The sequence below is a fragment of the Telmatherina bonti genome (assembly GCF_933228915.1).
Source record: "Telmatherina bonti genome assembly, chromosome: 20".
NCBI lineage: Eukaryota > Metazoa > Chordata > Actinopteri > Atheriniformes > Telmatherinidae > Telmatherina > Telmatherina bonti.
Window position 1 is genome coordinate 17,505,099 of NC_136618.1, and position 27,789 is coordinate 17,532,887.

Genomic DNA, 27,789 nt, shown 5'->3' on the forward strand with positions numbered 1-27,789 from the left:
TCAGCAGCTGAGGATCTTGATGAAGGCCCGTCTGAACTCGATGTTGAAGGTGGTGTAGATGACGGGGTTAAGGGCGCTGTTTACATACCCCAGCCAGGTGAAAGCACTGTAAAGTGCAGGAGGCACGTAGCATGTCCTGCAGTGGGTGTTCAGAATGTGAGTCACAAAAAAAGGCAGCCAGCAGATGAGAAACACCCCTGAAGCAAGCAGACGGCAGAGTGGTATGGGGAAAGGACAATAGGGAATTTAGGGTGTAAGTAGGACAAAGCAGTGGGCACAGGAATGATATCGTAGATGGAAAATTAAAGTGAAACAGAGGGAAATGTTTTTTAGTGTCGAGTTTTGTGGGGGTGAAAAATGCGGAACAAAATGTGGAGAAGAGGAGAAAAGGAGAAGAAAAAGAGAAATCGTGTTAATAATGGTCTGTGCTTGGATACGTTAAATGTCTCTCTGAGCAACTGTGACTAAAGGCTGATTATCAAAAACTATAAATTACATATATCTAAATGCAAATAAGGACCACTTTCCAAACTTTGAACTACTTTTTCTTTCATTTTCAGGATTACATCTCAGGACGTCCATGTAATCAAGTTACCCACTAGCAACTAGGAGGATATGATGCGCATCAAATTTAAGCTCCATAACTGGAATCTAAGTGGCAAAAAGGTTGAAAACCGGACAGATTGAGTTGCATGCGCAATTTCTTCAATTGTTATTAGCATGAGACCAAAAATGATTTCAGTTGTGTCATTAAAATCTTTGCTGCACAGGAGTTAACTAGACCAGACCTGAAGTACCCCGGCTGGTAACTGGAGCACGGAGAAGCTGCTACGCTGTGTGTTCTGGCACATGTTGTGAAGCCACTGCCAGACACCCCCTTCCCTTTTTTTTTTTTTTAACATTTCAGCTTGATTTATTGGAACTCTGTTAATGCACACATCATGTCCACATGAGAGCAGGTATAAAAGGCCAATAAAAGCTCACATGTAAAATGTTAAAGAGGTCGAGGCAGACTGAGCAACTTATTTATACCTTCTAGAAAATGACCAGTTTTATGTGCCTATGTGACATTTATATTTTCATTTCCTCAGCTTATCCAGCTTATGACACTCTGAACTCACCGAGCACAATGGCCAGCATCTGAGTGGCTTTTTTCTCCCGTGCGTGCATGGTTCTGAATCGTTGATTGGTGTGCAAATGAGACATTGGTCGAAGTGACGTGTGAGTCCGTCCGTTTGACAGATTCTTCACCTCACAGCTCATCCTGACAGAGGGATGCTCCATTTGGTTGATGTTCTCTGCATCCTGCTCTCCTCGCTCCTGCTCCAGATCCAGCTCAGTGCGGCCACAGGAAGCGTGGCTGATGCTGCAGTAGTTCTGCGTATCCACCGGTGGCTGCCCCAAGTTCTCCACGGGTCCCGTCTTTGGGCGTTTGTGCCAAAGGCATCCTGAAAGCAGACTGGGCTTGGAAGGATCTGATGGCTCAACACTCTGCTGAAGGTACGAGGGATTAGCAGTCAGAACAGATATTCAACACAAAGGGCCAATCAATCAAACTGTTTTTTTCCTGACAGAACTCCAAACAGCACAGCACACTATCTTTCACTGACTAAACTCTTTTATTGTGTAGCCCCGATCACTTCTGCCATACAGCAGCAGCAATGTGCCCCCTCTAAGCTATATTTGCGCATTCAGAAAATAACTTAACAATCCAGTCTAATCCTGTGCTGACATGTCCTTTCATAAATCATTACACCACTGTGGAATCAGAGGAATCATGACGGTAATTTAGCAGTGTTGCTGTGCCGTGGGATGTCAGATTTATCCGTCGTCCATCAGTTAGCCTTATGTAGCACAGAGTGTTATGATCATGTGTCAGGGTTTGCAGAATAAGAGGACCCAATTGCAGGGTGTAGAAGCAGGAGACAGAAGAAATGGGGGAACATCCAGATAATCTGCTACGGTAGAGAGACTGGAGACTGGATGGAGGAACACAACAGGAGGATGTGACAGAAGGAACTGAGAACCAAGGAGTTTAAATATGCAGTGGGACTGGTAAGGAATGTGTGAAGTAAATGAGGAAATAAAACCAGGAGAGCTAATGAGCAGGATAGAATACAAGGGAGCGAAAATAAAGGAAAAACTACAAAATAAAACAGGAAACAAGAACAAAAGACAACATAAAAACTACAAACCATGACGACATGATGAAATGAATTAAATAAAATGAAATGAAAAATACTTTATTAATCTCCAAAGGGAAATTCAATATTGTAGTATAATGATTCTAAAACATTTCAACTCACAGGGTTTTAGTGCCTGCGATTAAATGCTAATTGTTTATGCTTTGATGCTTTTTTTAAAACAATGAGTTGGAAAAGAAAAGGTCGCTTTAAGGGTGAGAACAGAAGGTGCTTCTGCTGCTGCTTCACAGGTGTGTCAGAGGTGGGTAAACTTCAATCCCCTTTCACTAACAACACTCATCTGCAATGAAAGAACTTTAGTCCTGGCTTGTGAAAGGAGCTTATAAGCCACAGAGCCTCTTTCTTAATGTTGAGGAACTAATATTAGAATTAATAAACAAATCTAACTCCCCCCAGCTGCTATCTGAACATTTAGTTTTCTTCAAACTCATGTCTTAAAGTTTATCACATCAAGAGCAGATATATTCTGAGAAAGGTGCCGTCAGACAGCTTATTTGTTCCATGTAGAAGACTGGATGAACCAGTGACTGACTAATTGTAGGGTGGAGCTGTTCAGACATCCAGCCTGTGCTGTGAGGAAGCAGTGGGTGCTAGCAGCCTGTGTTCTGCTTCGCTGCCAGGACTTCAGTAAAGACATGGGGTTTAGCTGCTTGTGGTGGAGGGCTGGACTGGAGCATATTGGCATATTCACCAGTGCACCTGCATCTTCCTCCTCATGCTATGAACCCTATTTACCGTATGAGGAGGAAACAACTTCAGCATGCATAGTTCTGAGGAAGATAGGTGTCTCTTCAGAGGACTATGACTTACTGTTGTGAAGCAGGCTGAATTACTTTTCAGCAGACAGGCTCTTGCCATTGGCTTTTAACTGCCAAATGCAAAATACAAAACATCCTGTATCATATCAACGCAGAGCATTTAGCTGCAAAATAATCTCATATTGTTCAGAGACATGAGTTCAAATGTTATTCTGGGTTAGCTGATGTGTGAATATGTTCTATTATTAAGTGTCAAATTTGTGTTTCAGCTTGTTCTGGTGTGTTAAACACATAATCACTGCAGCTTTCATTTTTGAATAATCACTTATTGCTCTATATACTTCACTCCCTCAAACCTACCCTTCAGTTGTATGTTGAGAGGTTACTTTTGGCTTATCCTCCTTAAATACATGTGGAAAATATTAGCAGCTGAGTGCGACTCCACAATATCAACAAAGTGGTGAATAGTGCTCTGAAAATCGGACGTTACAGTCGAGTGTTCAGATAGACTACAAGTGCTTTTCTCCTGGATTTTAAATCAAAGCACCACACAAGTTTTCAGAATCTCTCAGGCGATGCTTATTATCTGTGTTACTGGATGCAGTTGTTCATTTTGGTTGCCTCCTTGTTTATCTCTCAGACCAGCAAATTCCTAAATCTCCTGCAATCTCAGCAGCTTCAGTGAGCGTTCCCCCTAATGAGTAATAGGAGTCATTAACAAGTTTAAAGGCTTGTGTATATTTCCAGAGCGGCTACAAACATAAATTTTCATGTCCTCTTATTCAGTTGATTAGAAATTTTCCTTATAGGAAAACTGCAGATTCTTTCCTCTGCTGTGGAGCAGTGGATTATGCAGGTGATGCAGCGCATCGTCCATACTTTGCCCTGTCGATAAGAGACCGGATGACGTAAAGCAGTGTCCAAAGTTGGTCCTTGAGGGTCACAGTCCTGCAGGCTTCCTCTGTATCTCTGCTCTAGCACACATGACTCAAATTAAATGAATCCAGCAGCCTATAAATTCTGCACAATGACTCATTATTTAGAGTCAGGAGGATTTATCAAAAACCTGCAGGATTGTGGCCCTTGAGGATTGGCGCTGGACACCCCTGACGTAAAGGAACTAGCCATGCTTCAGAATCACAATTTGCGTCTCCTTCTTAAACTCCTGGCCTACGACTACATAGCAAAACAAAAAACTCCAGCTTGTTTGAACATACACAAAGACAAAGGCAGATGAAAAGCATTCCACCATGACACAAAATGTCAGCACAGTCAATACGAAGGTTCGTCAGGCTGTGCTGTTGTCAGTAAAAATGCAGCACCCAAAACAAAATAAACACATAAAAATCTAGACGCTTGGGGAAGTATTTGATCTCGACTTTGAAATATCACCCACCACTTTAATCCTTATAGGAGATAAGTCTTGCTTCGCCTTGGGAGTCTCCTCTTGCAGGCAGGTCTCCTATGAAAACAGAGAAACTCAGGATGAAAAATATCTCCCAGATAAATGCTGCTTTCACCCCTCCTCCTGCAACCCCAACTCCATCTGACCACAAGCTGAACTTCTTTGTGCCGTTCACTTCAAACTTAATAAAAATGTCCACTGAGATTAAATAAGACAATTCCCTAAGATTCAAATAATCACCTAAAGTCTCCTGACCCAGAAAAATACACATCAAGAAAATTATATTTCATTTCCCTTTTATTTTCAGACAGTGTCACTCCTGAGCCCCACATGGTGGAAAATCTATTAGAATTCACTATATGAGGATGAGTGTTTTTGAAACACAGAAAAAAAAAAAAAAACTCATTCAAGTTGGATTTGTGTCTGGTTCACTGAGTTTGACTGCTATTATTTTATTTCAAAACACTTTTCCATTATAATGTAAATGTCTTACCCTGAACTCCTCCAGTTTAGTTGACATCCAAACTACAACCGGTTAGTGTGTTTGTAACTATAATTTAAAAGAGGGGATCGGACTGTAAATTTATGTGTATTGAAGGGGAAAATTGGAACGCAACGACTGCAGTGGCATTAGACAGAGAGCTTCTGTATGTGTCCAAACCTGACCAGGTTGATCTACTGGAATAATTAGAAGCAGATTTTTTTTTTTTATTTCAAATCTTTTTTTAAACACTGTATCCTAAAGATAGAAGGCAAAGCACATGATCTGAAATCTCCTTGCCTATGACTATAAAAATAAAGCCATCATTTGTATAATAGATGGAACTGAGACAAACAGTGTGATGATGGATATTGAAGAACTGACAGCTTGTTGAGAACAAAAAAGGTGCATTATGAGAGAGGTACTCGCAATTTAAACAATAATGATAATTTATGAATAAATTTAGTTGATATGTAAGCGTGTGTGTGTGTGTGTGTGTGTGTGTGTGTGTGTGTGTGTGTGTGTGTATGTGTGTGTGTGTGTTATGGTAATCTGTGAAGGGTTACTTTGCAATTTTTTGATCAATGACACAATAAACTACAACAATGAAAAAGTAAAGCCCATCATGGTCCATTCTATTATCACTCTGGTGGTGCTGATGCTTTCAGCCTTTTAGGAGGCTGCCTTAACAAATGTTCAGTTATTGCAGATTTCCTCAATGGGATATTATTTATTAAATTGGACAGGATTGACCGGATAGCTCTGCTGTCCAGGTAGGGACTGTATAAGATGTGCAAAGTTCTCTTTAGGATCAGGAGCCACCAAGTCCTCCAAGGAGGTAGAACTTCCACTGATCAATGCAAATAGAAAATACTCTTTTTTTAAATTGGACTGCCTTTTATAAATACTCTTAGCATGTAGAATTGTATGTGGTCTGCCACGCCGTTTAGACAAATGATATGTGTCGATATGCAGGTTGCTTGTTGAACATTGCCCCGAGCATCACACTGCCTCCTCTGGTTTGCCTTCCTCCCATGGTGCATCCTGTTGCCATTTACTCTACAGGTGAAAGATAAACATACACCCAACTCAACTGCCCAAGTGATGAATAAGAGACCAGGCTTCCTTCTTTCATTACTCCATGGCCCAAAAGCACAAAAGTTCATGATACCTTTTTAGGAATTTTTTTCATTAGTTGTAATAAGTGTTGCTACTCTGAGTGTCTGCAGCCAGCAGGCTGATATGTCCTGTGTTCTAACGCTCATTTTCTGTAACATTACAATTAGAGGCAACATATTTAGGAGTAGATCCTCTGTGGCATTGGATCACATGAATCATTAACAACCGCATTGTCTTGACTCACTTGTTCTCCTTTGTTTGGACCACTTCTGTAAATTTAAACCATTTCATACTTTGAACACCCAAAGTTACCTTTCCCTTCTCCATTTTTCTTCAGACAAATGAATCAGCGGTAAGAAGTGACTGTTCCTTCACTGCCTAATACATCACATCCAGCGCCACTGGAACAAGATAATCAATATTATTCACGGCACCTGTCCGTATGTCTAACCTCATGCCTGATCAGTTTGCATAGTTCAGTGTAAATGAACTCAAAGACAAAAGGCTGTGACAGAACGCACCCCCCATGATTAAACTTACTATTTTTAACTTGACGAGCCATTTTAATTAAGACGCGCTTCAGTTGTACTGACAGGCGTGTCCGCTGCTCATGAACGGAGACATACACTTACATTTTATCCCGGACATCTGCTCATCTGAACACTCAGCTGCTCCCTGCCTGCACTTAATGAGCAGCATAACGCAAAAAAGCCACAGCCTTTATCTGTCATTACCCTGATAATTTCATATTACAGAAACCCTTTCATCTAAAGTATTTTTAAAAAATCTCCACTTTACATTTTCTGCTTCATAAAAGTACCAGCTATGAGGCTTCAAGGGAGGTTAGGCCTGGGAATTTTGTAGAAATTGAGTGTTTAACAGAAAAGATCTGATACAAGGATTGATTTACTTTACAAGGTTTTATCAATGAAGTTCATTCATTTATTCTCTTCATCGCTTTGTCCAATTACGGATCATAATAAGGTAATAGATTACAATGTAAATGGCAGAAGAATTGCAGCTTACAACAAAATTAGGAAACGTCAGTACTGTCAAAGTATCAGGGTCTAAAAGAAATACAGGAGTTATTTGAGTTAGACCACCATGAATCCATGTACTGTTAACAGTTCAGTAAAATCTGAATGTTTCATGGGTCATGTATTTCCAAATTAATAATAAATAAATCATATTTTAACATCCAAGTAGTCTGTAGTTGTAAATGTGAAGTTGGTATTAAACAGAAAACACAGCCACAGACTCTGGGGTGTAAATCCTGTGAAGTCACAGATAAACTTTATGTCTGAAGTCAGAAAATGTAGAAAGTCATTAATAAAACTTAAAAACTACTTAGTGATTCTCCATAAATATTAAATATAAATGAATTGAATGAGTGTTAATAAGTTATTTATGGGTTCAGTGGTTAGATGCCTTACAGCTCCTTTTGACAAGGTCAGAAGTCAAATTCAGGACTTAATGAAGTCAGAAAAAGCAGAAAATAAAAAGAAAAAGTCCATAAAGAGCAGGTCAATCTACCACAAGTTGTCCCAATGAAATTATTCAATGAGTTATGCAGACACCATTGCTCAGATGAAAAATCACAACTACTTATAAAAAGGTATGTAACGAGATCATGCAACTTTATGTGAAACGTAAACAAAGAGAAGAAAAACAAAACAATAACAGCCTCACCACAGATGGCTGGGTGGAACCTGGCTGCACTTTTCCACTGGCTTGTCCGAAGGCGATGCGCTTCCTCCTCATCCTCAGGAAGATGTAGATGCGGATGTAAACCAGCAGGGTGACAATAAATGGCAGGTAAAAGGAAACCACAGAGGAATAGATCACAAAGTCAGGGTTGGAGATGGAGCACACCATGGGGTCGTCTGCAGGTAAAGAGAAAATATCGATATACTAGATATTGATATTGGAAATACTGGAGCATAATGTCTGTGTTGAAAATGACCTCCTCTTTATTGGTCATTTACAATGAACTCCAGTGTGCTGCCCACCTGCACTCAGGAATGACTGTGAGTTGGAGGTACAATTGATTTGCTATGTTAAATTAAGATAACAGATCATATGGATTGATTATTTCTAATTTAAATTCCAAAGTTAAATATCACTCTATTAAACTAATACAGCTGTAAATTGAAGTTAATGGAAAAACTGACAGACTATGACCTCACCTGTCAAATGCAAAATGAACATCAGTGGTTCAAACAAAGCAAAGTGGTTTGCTCTCTTTGGATCAGAGCCAGTCACCTCAATACCCTGGAAAAGATCTGGAAACAAGACCACCCAGACGGGACTTCTTCTATGGCTGGTGTCCAAACAGTCACAACTTTCTAGTAATATTATTAACCATTTGATGAGCTAATTATACTGCATCTGCCCTGCCAGGCTTTTACTTTTTAACCCACTGCTTTCAAAGAAAGAAAGAAAGAAATGGGTGTTCTGGGCTTGATCTGAACCCACTTGTCCAGCTCTGTAATATGCGAGTACGTACGGATGAAGAGGCACAGTTCCTGCAATCAACAGGCATTGTTTTATGTGAACTGCAAGTGGGCTAAGCCAAATGCTTGAATCTGGCAAAACAGCTCCACATTATGTTTAATAAATGCTCTTAATTGTGATGTGTAGTCATGCATCTCCCCTCTCTGCTTTTGTAATCAAAATAGCTACTTGTCACATCTCTCGTTTCATTGTTAAGCTGAGGACTTTTCCTGTTTACACTTTAAAAGAAAAAAAAAAAAGAAATAATTCCTCATGCATCATCCAAGAAATACAATACATTCGAGCATCATCAAAGAGTCGAGATGACATACTTTCTCAGTAACCTCGTTTAGTCACAATATAATATAAACAAGCTGTGCTATAAACAAACAAATGAATAAATGATACCCTGCTGTTTTCCCTACAACAGCAACCAATCAAGCAATAAAAAGATAATCACGAGCAGGAAATGCCACATTTGAGTAAAAGTAAAAATGCAAAATGAGATGGAGGTGCGGAAACAAACTGAAGTTAGTCTGAAGCAAATGTGGAATTGTAAATAAGAAATATTACTTACAAAAAAGAAAAAGAGTGAAAAATGCAGCTGGATGTTATGTTTCTAGAACCAAAAGAGTTTTTCAAGTTTCTGTGAAAGAGCTCCGGCTGTAAACATATTTATTTGTCTTATAAATAAACAGGAGACGCAGGAATGACGACGACGACAACGACGTTGACGATGACGACGACGACGACGATGATGATGATGATGATGATGATGTGGACTTGTGCTTCATTGGATGATTATTGGAGAATCTTGAGTTTTACTCCAGTGAATAGCTGCTTTTCACCTCTTGCTTGAAGTTTTTTTTTCTCCAAAATGAATTTTCTGAGGTGTGAGTAGGTGTTGGCAACAAAGCTTAAACTTATGAAAAGATCAGCTTGACAATAAATGTGGCCTTGTGAAGCTTGTACGTTCCTCATTAGGTTTCATCTTGGTAAGATGTGGGAGGTCGCATTGGGAAATGTTCAGATGAGTCATCATTTAAAATGGTAGCACGTCTCTCTGGTCAGTGGGATGCAAATACAATTAAAGGTAGATGGTTTCAAGGTTAGAAATATTTAAAAACTGAACTTCAGCAAGCCGCTGATTAACTTGTTCTTCCAAGTCCTGTTTTATAACTTGAGCTATTTTAATAACTGAAAGTGTTTCTGTTTTGATGATCTTTTATTAAATGGAATTGTGTTGAAATGTTGATTCATGTAGAGATATTTTTGCTGGTGTATGTACCAGATCTGCTCAGGCCTTTGTGATTGCCAATGACGTTACACACTCCATTGCTCTTCATTTTTCAACCATTTGATGCATCATTTCCACTGCAGTACACACCTCTTTAAAGCCTGTTTTCTAGTATTTTCCTAAGTGAAGATGGTATATTTGCAATTTTGTCACTTCAGTGGACTTTAGGAGAGTCACCCAACACACTGTCACTCACTGAAGAATAAACTAATTTAGTATAAAATTTAATATATACATGTACATGTAATTACCAACTTTAAATCAGGGATAAACAGGACAAGAATATGATACTAGTCCATTTTTATAGAATATTTCTTTTAGATAAATATGATTATTTTATAAATATTTCTAGATAAAAAAAAAACAAACTAAACAAAAAGTCAAATAATATTAAACTCAAAGAAGACTGTCTTTGTACATGTCTGTAGAGGTAAAATATTGCATGTGAAAAAAACATGGCATTCTTTTTAATAATTCGTGCATCAAAGGGTTGAGAATCAGGTCTGCTTGGGATTTCTATTTAGTAATAGATATGTTTGCTTTTATTTCACATTTACTTTGGCAACTTAAACGTCTTTTCCCCATACCAATGAAGCTCTTTTAAATTTAAATGTATGATCAAGAAATTGCATAAAGTAGAAACACATTAATAAGCTGTTGGAGAAAATTCTCCCAAAGAACGACAGACGCTCAGATCAGTGAGAAGGTAGAAAAGTTTTACTTGCTGCAAGGAGTTCGCGGAATCCAGCAGACCAAGAGACCCCAGTCAGTGGACAAGATGAACCAACATTCAACGTAGAATGACACTCTTATATACTTTCCTTTCCCCAACCCCGTCTGGGAGCACTGTGGTCTCAGTTCTTAGAGTAGGACCCCCAGAGTGAAGTTTATAACAACAATCTCCTGCAGGGGGGTTGCCATGTCCATTTGTAGTTTTTCTCATTCCAGAGACACTTTGAAGGAATGATAAGAGAAGATAAGAAACTTGCACAACCAAAATTCCAATCATCTGTTCTCTACAGAGACTCACAATATAACTACAAGATTTTTCCATCATATTCATAACTTGGTTTGTTTTAAGGCCACATTTCAATAATGAATCAATTACTTTCTTTTTTAGATGTTTATTCTCCTTAATATATCTTATTGCAATACCTTAATCTGATCTAGGTTTTGTGTGTGTATGTGTGACCCACCACTGTCAAGGTTGTCATGACAACTCCTCAATATATCACAAACTTGAACTTAAAACACGACCAAGTGCAGCTCATCTAATGTGGCAGGAAAAACAGCCATTTACAGTGTATGTATAATAACTGGTTGAATCGTGACTAAACGTTGCACATATGAACTGAAGTCACACTGTTACTAATTGTGTAATTTTTCTATGCAGTCTGAACGTTGGTGCTCCTTAGACTTTTAGAGGTGATGGTCAGGCTGTGGAAAGTCTTTTTCGATGGGTAATGATGGATATCTTTTTAAATGTCATCCATATTCCCTATGAAGAAGAAGTACAATCCCACTGAGCTGAAAAACTGCTTCTGTAAGTTGTCAGGGCCAACCAAAGCCTTCTGCGGCGTTGTAACAACATCCAGTTGATAAAATAGAGTGAAGTCATCAGCAGGCGCAGACCTGCGAGCAGATCTGACTACCTGAACACATCTGGTACCTATGTCACAGGGAGACTGGTGTGTGTGTGTGTGTTGTAGCATGTGGAAATGACAGCGTGTGGGTGTGGCTGTAATTCTGCCCCAATATCAGGGATAATGAGGCACAGGTGGAGGTGACTGGAAATGCATGGCAGATCTGGAGACGCTGAGGGCGGGTGAGGACGGGGAAAAAGAGGAGAGATTGTGGCGCAGCGAGGGGAGCAGGATCGGTCCCGAGGGCACACGGAAAGATCTCTTTTGGCGGAGCTGCTTTGAAACATTTAGCCTAATCTTGCTTTGCATTAATGTCACTAACTTTCAGAGCTGCCATTGTTGAATCTTCACAAACTAATCAGTGGCTGTAAGCAGGGGCTGCACATTGCAAGTGTTACTATGATATGATCATTATCATATCATATGATATGATCATCAACCCTAACTATTCAGTGTTTGCAACTATCATAAATCTAGCCACCGTAGGATTTGCTCTCAGTTTGATCAAGAAGTCAGTGACTAATGTTAGATAATACAATCACTCCTACTCGTCTGCGATGGACTGGAGACTTGTCCAGGGTTGACATAGCCTCTCGGCTGCTTATTGCTGGGATAGTCTCCAGCCTCCCCCTGACCCTGAATTGGATGAAGCGACTCTGAAACTCGGTGGGCTTCTACTCATCTCATTTTGAGTTTGATGCCAAAACTCGCTGTCTTATGTATTTATTCTGCTCCTGAGGATCCTAGACATTATTACAGACTTCATACACAACACAGTTAAGAGGGTGCACTATTTCTATTTCACCAAAAATAATTAAAAAATAATTTTTACAATTGTTCTGAAAACACATATTTGATAAACTGCATAATTTAGTCATATTAAGTTTAAAATAGGTCTGACTTTGGCCTTGCTGTTAAATAATGTTGCATCACTAATGCTGCTGATGAGGCTGAATTAGTCGGACTGAAGTGAGAAACGTTGGAAGCAACATAGTTTTTTTTTAACGTGTGATTTTGTACAATTCTGATTTCCTATTAAACCTTTTAAACGAAGAACTTGTCTGATTTGCATTTCAAATACTAGTTGTGAGACTGACTTCAATCAGAAGATGAACGGAACAGAGTGCCACTACAGCAAGTTTTAACTTTAATTAACTCATAATTAATGACCTTTTTTAATTACATTTGTAGTTTAAGCAAAGCATCTGATCTCATTTTTATGGCTGATTGAAAGTTCCCAGATTAAGAACTGTTTGATGTCTTTGCCATTTGCTGGGAAAGTAGCAGTCTGTATAACTGGGTTATATGAGTTTTTTTTTTTTTTTTGCCAATTTATAAATAAAAATGTTAATAAATAAATAAAAGCCATCTGTAGGTCTGAAGTAAGTGCGATCAAAAACAGCCAAACAACACAACATGTTTTTTTTTCTCATCGAGTAAAAGATTCAAGTTTAGAAGCTGAGGAGTTTGTCTCAACTACTAACACACACACACACACACACACACACACACACACACACACACACACACACACACACACACACACACACACACACACACACACACACATACTGTATTAAACCACAGCCTGCCTGGTAAACACACACATGCACCAAAACCACTGTCAGTGATTCCATACTCAGACTTGAAAAACTCAACACATGCCACAGAGAACAGAATATTTTACAGGCTGCATGAATCTTTAAATCCCATTTGGGGTTACGCTTCGTGTCCTCTGCCACCCTAAACAACAAGCACACTGACTTGACATCCTGACATGCTGCCTTCATGCTGTGGATTCTGTATTTTTGAGTGAATTAATGCATTCATTCTGCATGCACAACTTCACCAGGACGCTGGATGGGGGGGGGGGGGGGACAAAGTGGAAAAGCTGTAGTTGATCTGACCTGTGGTGTTGAAGCCAAACAGCAGGGGGCAGGAAACGGCGAAGGCTAGGACCCACACTGTGGCAATCATGGCAAAAACTCTTTTCCTCGAACGGTGGGTGGTGTTGTACAAGACAGGCATCACTACAGCTGTATACCTGCACGCACATATATGCACACATTAGAGTCTGACCAGCACTGAAGATACAAGCATACGACTGATATGGACAATTACATTTAAATGAGCAGAAAAATGCTGACGCAGGACTGTAAACGAGAATAATTAGGAGGAAAATGTGATAAATTCTGCACTTTGGGGATGCCAAGAATTATACTGCTGAGAGACAAAGCGGATGATATATGGACCAACAACGGAGAGGCACACCAGGCACTTCTGTTTAGAAACAATTTGGGTATTCAGCAATAACCCAAGAAGAGCTTTGATTTAAAAGATAATGAGCACAATAGATGCCAAGAGTGTATAATAAGCCTGGGTTCAGACACAGCTCTGAGGAAGAAGCAATTATGGCGCTTCCCAACCAAAACTGGATGCGATATCATATTGTTCACAGCCAGACAAACATCATGATTGTTACTCATCAGAATAATTACCCTGATTTTAATCTGGGCAAAACACTGAATAAAAAAATATAAAGTCAAACAGGCCTCAGACTGAAATTTGTATTGTGCTGTTTTAAGTTACACTGCAAGTTCAGAATGAGAGTGACGTCTATCAGCTTTTCATCATGTGCTTTCACAGATATAATGTAGTGATTCTTGGGTTTGATACCAGAACTTTCTTTTATGTGTATTTATTCTGTTCCCAGGGATCCCAGATGTTGCGATGCATTTCATAAACAAGGCTGTCGAGAGGGTGCAATATGCACCTAAAACACTATCAGTAACAAAGAATGTTGCTGATGCTTTTATCAACTTAGAGGCCTAGAAGCTGTAAGAGGGTTGTTGACTCGTGTAAAAATCAATCAATGAAAACTGCAGGGTTCTGAAAAACTCCACCGCTCAGGTGCAAATGAGCTATTATATGAAGACAGCACACATCTAAGAATAAGCAAGCAAAGAACTAAAGGTGCCAAAAGCAAATTGTCTGTCAGTTAATAAGTGTCAATGCGCTGGATTAAAATTAGTTTGCAGCTGTAAGATTGTTTAAAAGAAGCACGTACGGGAGAACAAAACTGGCAGAAAGATCACATTTGCTAAATCCAGAGACAAACTCCAGTTGGATTCATTTGGAGGCAAAAATAAGAAGGTTTTTACAATAAGTTCATGAAAGTGTGGTGTTTTGAGGCACTGTCTTCAGAAGACTGGCTGTTCTGAAGCAAGGATTAGACTGACAGACATGACTTATTCTGCTGTGTGCAGCTGGTACCACCATGCCTTTAAGTTCAAAAGGCTTGCTGCATTGTTTTAACCTTTTAATCAATCAGATCCATAGAGCCAGACGTCTTGCCAATTACAGCATTAACATCACTGTCTTCCAGAGATGCCATAGCTGACTGGCATCTAAAGCAAGGCAATATTAGACTATTTTCAGTTCGACTGATGGTCATCAAGTTGAAAGATTTTCATCTCATGAGAGAAATCAACTGCCCCATATCAAGTTTTACTCTGTATTAATTAAGTTGTTATTAATGAGCCTTTTAATCCCATTTATAAATCTAAACAAAACATCTGATCTCACTTTTATGACTGACTGTTAAAGTTCCTTGATTAATAATAGTTGAATGGGAAAGTAACATTCTTTATCACTGCGTTTCAGAGTTTTTCTCATTTTATAAATAAACATATAAATAAATAAAAGACTCCTGTGGGGCTGAAAATGACAGTATGAAAGCAGTAAGTGTGGTTCAGAATAGGCAAACAATAGACATCAGCTCTTTCAGGGTTGTTAGAAATAAAAATCATTACCTATTTGAACAATTCAAATCATTAAAAAAACTACCTGTCTTCTTTTTCTTTGCCTTGCTTTCATGCTGAGCAGATTTATCTTACAAAAAGATTTTAGTATTCTTGTTGTTGTTGTTGCTGCTGTTTCTAAGTGTTTTATCAATTCTTGTTTTATTGTTGATTTATTCTGTGTTCAACCATAGCTGTTTCCTAAATATGCTGTACAGATAAAAGTGACATTATAGAGCATTACAAAGCTTTAACGCACAGCCAACCAGTTTTTCAGCCCTTAAAATCTTATCTGGATGCTTAAAAATAATACTTAAATATATCTAAATTCGAAATGAATAAAAGAGGTCAAGGCCTTGATAATTATTTAGCATATGACTTTGCATGAGGGTTCTTAAAATACGTCTATTAAACTATGTAGATTAGGGCTGTTCAAAGTTGGTCCTGGAGGGCGGCAGTCCTGCAGGTTTTCTATGTATCCCTGTTCCAACACACCTGCTTCCTTTAAATAGATCCAACAGCCAATGAAGTTCTGCACAATGACCAATTCATTTGAGTCAAGTGTGTTGGAGCATGGATACATGGAAAACCTGCAGGATTGTGGTCCTCGAGGAGCAGAGCAGGACACCCCCTATGTAAATGTTTTCCTGCTCAATCTCACCCGAGATGAACAGTTTGTCTCAAGTTCTTCACAAACCTGTAGTGACCTAATAATTTGAGTCAAGTGAAATATTTTAAACCTGCAGGGCAATTGCCCCCTAAACCATTTATGTTTAAACCATGGTGATTCCCTGGAAGAGGTGGATGAATTACACATAGGTGCATGTATGTGGTCTGCATGGTGATGCAGAAATAAAGAGTTTCCAGGTTCGAATCTTGGATAAATTGACACATCTGATTGAAATGACTGAGATTAATGAGTCACTGTGCAGAAGCTAATAAAGCTGCTGTTCCTATTTAATATGAATCAGATGTGTTGGAGCAGGGGAACATTTAATACCCACAGTACCTTGAGGACAAGGATTTCCCACCACCGCTATAATATTACATTTTTGTAGGGTGACTAAGTGTCCTCTTTTACTCAAACATGTCATCTTTTAACAGCAAAACAATGTGTCCGACCGGAATCTTAAAGTTGTCTAAGATTTTACTCTAATCCACCTCAGATATGTTTATATCTGATTTGTGTTGCATTTCACTCCCAATGCTCGCTTACTATTATCCACTCTTGTGTATCAAAGTACAACAGGAGGGGAAGGAGCCAGACACAGTGCAGAGAGGCCACAGTAATTGTGGCATTGCAAAAACGCTGAGAAAGTGTGGGTGACTGTCTGGTCACAGACACCATAAAACTTTTCCTGGTGATAGAGTTCAATACCCACACTTTCCCCACTACTTTGCACAAAAAGCTAGAAAATGCTGAAACATTTATGGTTGAAATACAGTAAATATTGACATATATATATATATATATATATATATATATATATATATATATATATATATATATATATATATATATATATATATATATATATATATATATATATAGTAAAGCAAATAAATTAATAAATTTAAAAGAGAAAGTTGTTGTTTATGGCCCTAAGCCAGTGCTGATGACTACTTTTACTCATGAGGCCACTTATAAAGACAAGAACAGTACTTATTCGCAAATAAAAGAGGTTAAAATATCTTTTTTTTAATGATGCACTTGATTTTAGTTATCTATACGCCCAGACTTGGAGTTATTAACACAAAATCAAATTATATATACATCCAGTGAACCTAGGACTAATGGGACAGAAACTGTCACACAATCTTAATGAAGCATCAATCCTCCTCTTTCTAACTGGTTCCTCCATCAGTTGTGTGTGTGTGTATATATGTATATACATACATGCAGTTCTTCTTTGAAACTTTGTTCATTCTACTGGATGAAGTTGAACTCTTGATGCCTGTGGCTTGTAAGTTCAAAGACCGCAGAGAGATATTAAATATTAACTGTGACACAAGAAGAAAACTAAGCAAATAAATAATGTAAATATGTGATGCACATCTGCAGTAAAGGTTTAAACTTGAATGGAACAAAAAACTCCCTGATCACTGAAAAAAAATCATCATGAAACCAAAAACCCAGTGGACATACAGCTTGCCCATGTTTGTCACTTCCTCATTTGTGCCATATGCATGTGCATCTATGAGCACACTTCAATCGGAAGAAGGAGAAATTTCTTTTTCTTGCAGCGGAAAGCTTTAAAATATCCATGAAGTGAGGTGAATGGAAGTAACAACCTGGAAATATGGAAATCTCATGAGGATAAAAAGTCATGCTGGAGATGTTATGGAAACATCTGCAGTCATACAGAATAAATGTGGTAAGAAGGGCACCCCACACACTCACCTGTCAATGCTGATAGCACACAGGTTGAGAATACTGGCCGTGCACATCATCACATCCAGCGTGACAAAGATGTTACAGTAGAGCCTGCTGAAAAGCCAGGCACCGCCGACCACCTGCACAGGACACGCAGACAGATTAACAAAGCACATGTTTCTCTCCCTCTCTGTCACCGTGAAGTGTGACGCACCTAAGATGGCACACGCTTTTACAGGTGACCAGAGAGCAAAGAAAAAAAAATGCAGAGAAGAAATATTTTTATCCACATTACTTACAGAAAACAGGCCTAAGATGCAAACATTGGTTTAATATTTACACTGATGCAATGAACAAAAGCATAACATAATATAGTATTTATCTTTATATGGCAGCAGTTTTGAAGAACTCATTTTAAATGGTGATGTGACTGGAGCATATTGGGAAATAAAACTGTAAGTATGACAAAACACTTGATTGAGGAAATATGTCTGCCAAGCTCTACATCTTGAATGGTGGCATCTACGCTGCTAAAAAAAAATAAATAAATAAAGGGAACACATTATCATTACCACGTAACTCAAAGTCAGTCCCACTTCTGGAATGTCAATTGTGAATCAACATTGCCGGCTCTTGTACAACGGGAACAGACAGCCAGTGGAAATGAGGCAATTAGCAAGACAGCCCCTATAAAGGAATAATCCTGCAGGCGGTGGCCACAGATCATTTCCCTGTCACTACTACAGGTACCATAAGAAGGCCTCTGCAACCTACTGTAGTTGCTCAGGTAGTGCAACTCGTTCAGGATGGTGCATAAATGTGCAATGTGGCAAGAAGGCTTCAAACCAGGAGACAGGAGGATCCCTCCCAGAACTTGACAAAATGATCTCCAGCAAGTCACTAACTGTACATATTTCTGCTCAGACTGCCAGACAAGACTCCATGAGGGTGGTAGGAGGGCCCAACTTCCAAAAGAAGGCCTGTGCTCACAACCCAACACGGTGCAGCCTGATTGGCATTTGCCAGAGAACACCAGGATTGGCAGATTTACCAGTTTCACAGATGAGAGCAGGTTTACAATGAGCACCATGTGACAGATGTCATCTGGAGATGCTGGGGAGAACATGTCCTTCAACATGACCGGTTTGGCAGTGGATCAGTAATGGTTTGGGGATGCATATCCTTGGAGGCCTGCACAGACCTCCATGTGCCGCAAGTACCTTAAAGCACAGGTACCTTAAAGCACAGGTACCTTAAGTGCCATTGAGTACCAGGAAGAGATCCTCAGACTCAATATCAGACCACATGTTGCTGCAGCAGGATCTGAGTTCTTTTTGCTGCCAGCATGAAGATGCTCGGCCCCATGTAGCTGGAGGTGTGTCAGCAGTTCCTGCATGATGAAGGCATAGATGCTATGGACTGGCATGCCTGTTCACCTGACACGAATCCAATCAAACACCTCTGGGACATCATGTCTTGTTCCATCCACCGCTGCCACATCAACCATGTACTGTCCAGGGGACCGACTGATTCCCTGATCTGGGATTAGATTCCTCAGGAGAACATCTGTCATTTAATCAGGAGCATACCCAGACATAGTACATGGACGCCACAAACACGACTGAAACTCACTTTGAATGGTCTCAAAGGATTCCCACATAGGTTGGGTCAGCTTGTGATTTGATCTTTCCACTTTTATTTTGAGCTTGATGGAGGTCTGATACAGAAGTATCAGACCTCCATCGTTTAATGGTTTTTATTTTCATTAATCAATAATAAAAATACTGATTGGTGGTTACTTATCCTAACTGCTTAGTCCGATTAAATGGATTTTCATCAATCATTCTTAACTTTATATTCTCAACACATCCCACTCTGTAATGATTAAAGATTTTCAACTGGAATATTTCATTCCTCAAAGATGAAAGATGTGTTGCTTGAATGTTGCCTGTATGTTTTTGGAGCAGTGTATATCTCTAAAAGGGTATAAACTACTGGCTAACCCAACAATACCACGACCTCTGTCTTCTCCAGCTCCCTCTTGCAGAGCTTTAAAACAGCAATAAGCTTTAACTTAGACTCTATAATGCCTGGTAATAACTTTCTGACAGAGATAAATGGGATTGAAGTTGCCTTTTCCTCACCTCTGCATCTCTCCAACCCCGAATGATAACGCGCACACATGCTGATAGAGAGGTGGCAGCCAAACATGAGAATACACACATTCACGTACAGAACTGTGGGTGGACAGCCACCTCTCATTTATATGGAGCAGGGATGTTATACAAGTGCAGAGATGTTCATTAGTGCAAGGTGTTTTAGAATACATTAATGCATTGACTTGTTAAAAACAGTGCAATATGCAGTTTGAACATCTAAGACCACTTTTTGCCTTCTGGACAACCAGTTAAAATAAAGTAAGATCATCAAATTGCCAGAAAACACTATTATGCTTAATAATTTTCTGAAATAGATTTTTTTTAGTTGCTGCCTGTGCTTTGATTATTCCAAACACCAAAGATTCCCATCTGGTGCTCTCACAAAATAAAAACTGTTTTAGGGCTTTTAGTGAGTGTGACGTTCCAACTGGTAGTCCATTTTCATTAATGCCAATCCTGATTAAATATGGTAAAACTACACATTTTTAAACAAAAAAGAAATCAATATTCAGTTAAAATGAAAAAAGCAATTTTGAACTTCCCCATAAAGTGCAGGTTTTTTTTTTTTTGCTGAATGGCCCACATGCTGAACATGCTTCTGGCATTAATTAAAATTCTAACCAAACTTAACCTGCATGGACATACACATTTTTTATCTCTAGCAAATAGTTTTACAAAGTCTACTGTGGCATATTTGTTACATTCCGGAGCGTAAGTCTAATAATACAATGGAGATGTTGTTAGCAGGACACAGTCTGCTACAACAACGATGAGCCAGATGAATGAAGTCGGATAAATGCTGCAAATTGCTAAATGCTACTTTTGTAAGTGGAATCTGTATTTATGCAGTAAAACTTTGGACAAAATAATTAAAGTCTTGTTGTTTCTGAACCTAATAAGATTTTTTTCATCATATTTATTCTTCCATTCACAATTTAACAGATGTAGGAAGCGACAAAGTTTGGGATCTCATCTCTTTACCTTGGAGTCACGTCAACCAAACTGAAACTGTGTGTGTTATAAAAACAGCAAAGCTCAGTTTGTTGTTTGATGCTTGTGTTGTGACACATTGAGCATTTAAATAGTTGATGTAGAAATATAGTTTAAAATACGTCCTTTCAGAAAACTGCATTTTGAAAATCTATGCAAAAATGTCTGCAGTGCATTAAATATGAGGTTAAAGCATTAGGAATTCTAATGCGCCCATGTTTAGTGACAGAGTGAGACGACGCTCTTATAGATCATGACTTGCTCGGCAACATGCTGCTTCAGATTTTGCATCCAACCGGTCATTTAGCATTTCATTTTTAGGAACTAAATCTTTAATTTCTCTTCCTCAAGAATGGCCTGGAGACTAAACAGGATTTTTCCAATCATCACTTTCATTTATCTACTTTCTGAACAATCCCACCCCAACTTAACAACATACAGACATTATTTCCTGCCTGTTACACAGTTGTTTTTAAAAGAAACTCAAGAAATCAAAATAAGTTGTGTATCTTTCCAGCAAGAATTCAATAACAACATAAAAAAGTATAATTTAAACTTGTGCTTTGGATGCGTTTATCACTTCAGTTTGGTTCTTTTTAATACTTGAACTGAAAGTCAATAAAAAGACTTAAACAGCACATGTTTCTCTGAAAATGGTCACACAAGGAAGAGGCTGAAAATGAGAAAAAAAAAGCAGTCGATTTCTTATTAAATCTTGGAAATACTTTAAGACAGTCTGGACAACTACTGCTCCAGAACACTTTAAGTGATACCTGCAAAATCAGTCTCTTTGGGAGCAAACTAATAGAGAAATGACAGCTGGGTGAAAACGTGCACAACAGTGGATACACTTTGCAGAAATGAACTTGTGCCTCTGCCTCTTCCTCTCCAAGTTCTCGATTTGCTCCTTTTCCTTTCTTCAGTGTCTGGGTTTCATTTCAGGAGTGGAGACACCTGTGTGGAGTAGAGAGTCCAGCCGTAGCTCATCTACAATCAGCAAGACGCTTCTGGTCTAACAGCTCACCGCCACATCTTACTGTTCTCGTTCGTTCCACACAAGCCACATCCTGTTTTTCCTTCTCTGGTTGGACTCGTTTTTGATCCTTGGTTCTGTTTTGTTTGTGGTGTTTTTGGCTTCCCTGCCGCTGTTCACCTTAATCCCAGCTCTGTCTGCCTTCCTCCAGCCTTCATTTCCTGCTTTAGTTCCAGACAGTTACCACTTATTGAGAGACCATTTTACCTACTATGCTTCTGCCTGCTTCAAAGTTGTTTTTTTGTTGTTTTTTTTTCGTTAAAGAAAAGAAAAAAAAAAGTGCATTTCTTATCATGCACAGAGCGGGGTTTCAGCAGTGGACTAAAACAGAGATACGGCCCAGTGCGTCTCACCTGCTGACGTCTGAGAACATGGTATAGCATTTCTTCTTGCTTGCTCCTAAATGGTTGCAGTAGCTGTTTTAATCTTACCTTTAAATAACATTTGTAAAAACTACTTCCACACAAAATAAAGATTAGAACTGATTTGTAGTCAGTCAGCCACGCACATTAACAGACTGATGCACATATTATATTTGTACATATTTAATATGCTCGCATAGTAGGGCTCAGCAAACACATCATACTGGCTGTGTTTAAACATGTAATGTATACTCTCAGCAGGGATTGTTGTGCTACATGGCTCAGTAAAAAAACGCAGCAGGTGAAAGTAGGGTTGTCACCGTTTGAGCTGACAAGGATCATCAGACTAAGAAAAAAACTGTTTTATTATGTTGTGTGGGCTGGAAATTATGTTTAAAGTTTTTTTGTAGTGGGAAAATATACTAAAAGTCAGGATAAAAAAATGGAAGCAAATGTATAATTCTGTTGAGTAATTTGTAAAGCCTGCAACAATTTTATGTATTCTCACATAAATATGATTAAATAATATCCAATGATCACACAAATGCTGAAGGAAGATTTTAGGAGAATAATTAAAAAGATATATAAAAAAAAAGTTTGTTTAATTAATGAAAATGATGCAACATTTGCTGGCTGTTTGTTACTCCAAACGGCTACAAATCTGGGATTTTTGTGGGTTTTCACACACAAGTTGGTCTGTTCTGATCCTCAAACATTTTAACCACATTACGGCCAAAACTTTATAACTTGGCTCATCCACAGCAATGATTTTATCCCTCTTTAATGTTTCTTTCAAATAACACAAATGTGTCAATAACTCAGAATAATTTACTTTTCCCTGCAAGCCTTTCTAAACTAGATGCAGCAAAGAAAGAGTCAAACCATAATACTGTCATGTGTCACATGCACAAAATTTAAACCTAAATGTTCTATTACTACCTCATTAAGCCACGCAACATTTTTTCCAAAAGACCCATATTTAGCCAAATGATGTTTAACTAATTCAGGGGTAATTAAGCAGCAGTGTTCTTTAAGAAGAGGAATGTCTTTCTCCTTGCAGCTGTGACACGTTAAATGTTCTGATGCTGGACTTCCAGAGTCAGTCATGTCATGCGAGTATGCAGATCTTTTCTTTTTTGAAATCCTCAGAATTCTTTGTTCACACATCTTTTCCTGTCATAAACCACTTACTAAACTACAAATTAAGCTTTGCTCACTTCACTTAATTGTTTGCTTATTGTTATTCATATCCATGCGCCTATTTAATATGTTTATTCTGATTATATTTTAGGTCATGTTAATGCAGCTGTATGGAGAGTTGTAAAATGTTCAGAAACTCCTTTTAAATAAAATACAGTACAATTTTTACGTTTTCCGTTGGATCTAATTGAAACGTGTTAAATAAAATGCCTGATGATCCTGACAGAGGAGTAACTTCCACTTTACAAGTGGAGCAGTTTCGTAGACGGGTCATAAATTTGCAGAGGCGGAAAGGGACATAATTTTGGATGAGTTGTGGAAAGTAAGTGCTCAGTCTCAGCTGCCAATACAGCCACTTTGTTCAGGTATAAGTCATAGATCAACTCTTCCATCCAGGGACGAGGTGACTTGCGCAAGGGCACATGATTTGTACCTGCTGAGAGCAAAGAGAGTGAATCCCCTTTTTCTTGCAGAGACACATCTGCTGAAACTAACTGGTTACCCTCTGGTCACAACAATCTAATCCCCTTTTTGTCAGATTACTGCTTGCAAAGTGAAGCTGCTTGCTCAGGCAGCCTTTTTAAGTCTGCACCCCTGAAGTTGACTTCATATATTTATCCAAAACGATTCTCTTTACATTTACTGAATGTCAAATTAATTTGTGCCTTTAAATCCTTCTTTCCTCATGGGATTATAAACATTCTTTTAAATCTGTAATTAAAGCAGAAACGCTGAAACGCATGAAAATGAAGCACATGCTTTTACAGCACGACTGCGTGTATAGAAGTTAAACTCATGACCGACTCCCGTCAAGGTTCTTAGCTACCTTAATTTACCATTTAGAGAATGTAATCATCTCTCATTTGTCAGCTTTTGCTCACTGGCTGTGTTATATAGTTTTTCCCTTCTTCAGGTTGACCTGCCGCTGAAAATTTCTACAGCACACGGGTTTGGACCTTCTGCTGACACTGAACAAACTTTGTCCAGTGGGGTGTCTGATTGTTAAACATAACAGGACTTAAACTAAATGATTTCTAGACCTCATGTGGCCAAACCTGTCCTTGAGCAACACACTTGGCCCCCTCCAGGATGCTTTAATACATACAGTCACATGCTTGCTTGTAAAAACAGAACACTCTTGCAGTTCATTTTTTGTGTGCAGAGTAATGCTTTGATGAAATGTGGATGCCTGAAGGCCACGTATCCCTGCACATGTAATATGGTTGTTAAACTTTGCTGGAAATAAGGAAAAACTGCATTTGCATGTGTCCAGGGTTTTACCTAAATTACATAAATAGCAAACCACTATCAGAAATTGTTGTGGTTCCTGCTCTGACCTGTGCTGCAGTGGGTGTGCCTGTTTCCCTGGCTGATAATCAAGTCACACCAGGTTCTCATCGGGTAATCAGCAGCAGCAGCAAGATAAAAGGCCAGCTCAGTTCACCAGTCATCGCCTGATTGTTGTGTCATCTGCGGTAACAGCTCTCGGCCATTGCAGCATTTCAGCTTAAGAATTTAAACTGCTTGTTTCACAACTGTCTGTTCTGTCACCAGTGCATGATTCTTGCCTGCCTGCCCGTCAACCTGCCTGCCTGCCCGTCAACCTGCCTGCCTGCCCGCCAACCTGCCTGCCTGCCCGCCAACCTGCCTGCCTGCCTGCCAACCTGCCTGCCTGCCCGCCAACCTGCCTGCCTGGCCACCTACCATTCTGCCCAGGAGAACAATAAACCTGTCCTAGTATCCACATCCAATCTGCACTTGGGTCCTTGTTTGTCCTACACTACAACAGAAATACTTGTCATCATAATTGTTGTTGGAATACAAGCACATTTCTCACAATGTAATAACTTCCATATGAATCTCATCCTTTCCTTCTGGTTTTATGTCCTTCAGACAACTGTCTTGCTTGTATTTTCTCCAATATTCAGTCCTGACTCATTGCCAGATGTCTGGGCTCCACGTTCTCTCTGCTTTCTTAACCTTCAACTCTAATCATTTATCATCTATCTGCACTTAAAGGGAGAAGATGCACTACAGGGGTATTACCATGCTGTCAGTGTGGACCACCGACTGGAACAGCTATCTACTAATTTAAGGAAATACAAATGAGCAGCAGATAATTAATAAGTTAAAACACAAAAAAAGATACATTTGCGTTTAGGATTGCGTGGTTAAGTACAACTTAAAATACTAAAATACTAATACTAAAATACTAATTTTCATCAGGAAAATGTGAGGTTGAATGCTAAAGATAATTATTCAAGTAAACCAAGTTATGATGGACCACTTGATTTATTTGCATAGATTTAATAATTTAGTGGGGAACTAGTTTGGCAAAAAGTGGCTTTTGGATAAATGCTGAATAATTAAGTAATATTAATGGAATGACCATAAAAATAAGTAGCTTTATAATTTCTCTGATTAAGTATCTGATATATGTGAACAAATAAACTCCAAAAATAGTTGCCTATTTGAAATAATAATATTAAACTGATGTTAAACTGCAGATAAAAAGATGATAATAAAAGATAATAACTGGGTAAACATTAAAGCTACTGAACCATGAAGCCTACCAGAGTTATGCGTAAAACATTCCTGTAAATTTAACAAAAGCTTTGAAGCAACATATGCCATAAACTATTTAACTGAAAGCCTTATGAACAAGTTGTTTCAATGCACCACAAGCCCTTTTCACAGATCAGTTCTGTCTTATAGCCGCCCACAATATTGAACCCTTCTAATGTGCTTTTATCCATTTACAATTGAGCCAGACAAGCCAACCTAATGCCATCAGCATTTCTGTTCACAAATAATTACACTGTTGCAGAACAAGAGGGGGTGATGATGACTCGGCATTGTTGGTGTGTAGAGTAGTGTACATATTGTGCATCTAATACATAACTCATACCATATCCCCATGTAACCATAAGTAGCAAACAGTGTTATGCACATCGAACACATTGTTAGAATATTTAGCCTTGTTGCTTCTTGTATACATGATTCAGTGCTGATTGCTAATGCTTTTAAATTATGCAGTGTCATGGCTGCACACATTATATATAATTTCAACTTCATGTTGTCATGCTGAGATGTCAGTTCGATGCATAAAAACATACACAAGGCAGGCTTGTTTCACCTGTGTCATGACCTCCCACACAACCTCAGCGGCATTTCAGGACTGGAAAAACTTTGATTCTAGCTCTGCCCTTTCACAAATTACACTGATCTGCAATGAAGGTTCATCGTTCTCAGCTTGAAAAGCGGCTGTGAAAGGGGTTACAGTTTGTACCAACATAGAGTCCCAGAGCATCAAATCCCACTGTCTGGTCAAAGCAGTTAGTGTCTTATATGAAAGGTGTTTGTCAGGGTTGGCATGTGAGCAAGAATACCATCGTAATATGTTAGGAGGGTCAACATTTTCTCATTTCCTACTTGTCACACACTGACCACTGGTCAGGAGCTAAGTGCATCAATTTTCAACACACAGGGTAGTGCCATCTTTTATCCTAAAATCTTTATCTTCTCAAAAAAACAAAAAAACATCAATAAGCCATAAAGTATTCTTTGCTGGAAAAATTATGCTCTATTAAGTCCATTATTATCACATTATTGTCACAATTTCTTCAATGTTGCAGTTAAATTTGTCCTATTTAATTAAAAACAAGTGAAAAATAAAAACGTTTCACATCACTGCTTATGAAACGCACACTTTTTTTTTTTTTTTTTTTAGAAAACAGGCTGAATGACACTATATCTGTGGTAGAGAAGCATTAAAGTATATATATATGTATATATATATATATATATATACATATATATATATATATATATACATATATATATATATATATATATATATATATATATATATAAATATATATATATATATATATATATATATATATATATATATATATATATATATATATATATATATATATATATATATATATAATTATACATAATAACAATTATACATAAAACTTAAAAAACCCATTTGAACAAAACTGTGAAGCATATGGGCAGGTTAACCTAAGACCAGAGAAGTCACTGCTATTTATTTACTGAAATAAATCTGTTTAGATACTTACCTCCAGGTACACAGCCCAGGGCATGACCAATGAGGCCACCAGCAGGTCAGCCACAGCCAAACTGACCACCAGGTAGTTGGTGGTTGTCTGGAGTGAACGCTCCCTCAGCACAGCCAAACACACCAACACATTCCCAAACACAATGGCCAGGATGAGCATAGAGTACAGCATGGCATAGTAGTTGCGCTCCCCCCCATCCGTCCCCGATCCATCCGAGCTCTCGTTCCTCTCATCCCATCTGAGGTGGTCTGACTCGTTCCAGAGTCGCTCTGAGCTGCTAAACATCGCCATGGATATGTCCCGGTGACATGGGAGGTGTGATGTTTGGCAAGCCTAGACAAAGAAAGGAGCAATTGTTTGGTGTTTGCTCATTTGTTGAA

At 38.7% G+C, this 27,789-nt stretch overlaps 1 protein-coding gene across 1 annotated transcript; it reads right to left on the reverse strand.

The window, feature by feature from the left end:
* On the reverse strand, positions 1 to 27,700 carry drd3 (dopamine receptor D3; the record flags this gene model as incomplete). Its single annotated transcript, XM_079260149.1, has 7 exons — positions 1 to 197; positions 1,122 to 1,494; positions 4,359 to 4,424; positions 7,657 to 7,850; positions 13,308 to 13,444; positions 17,602 to 17,714; positions 27,410 to 27,700. 7 exons carry the CDS (start codon positions 27,698 to 27,700, stop codon positions 1 to 3), a joined length of 1,371 nt encoding a protein of 456 aa, XP_079116275.1.
* Between the last annotated feature and the right edge of the window lie 89 nt (positions 27,701 to 27,789).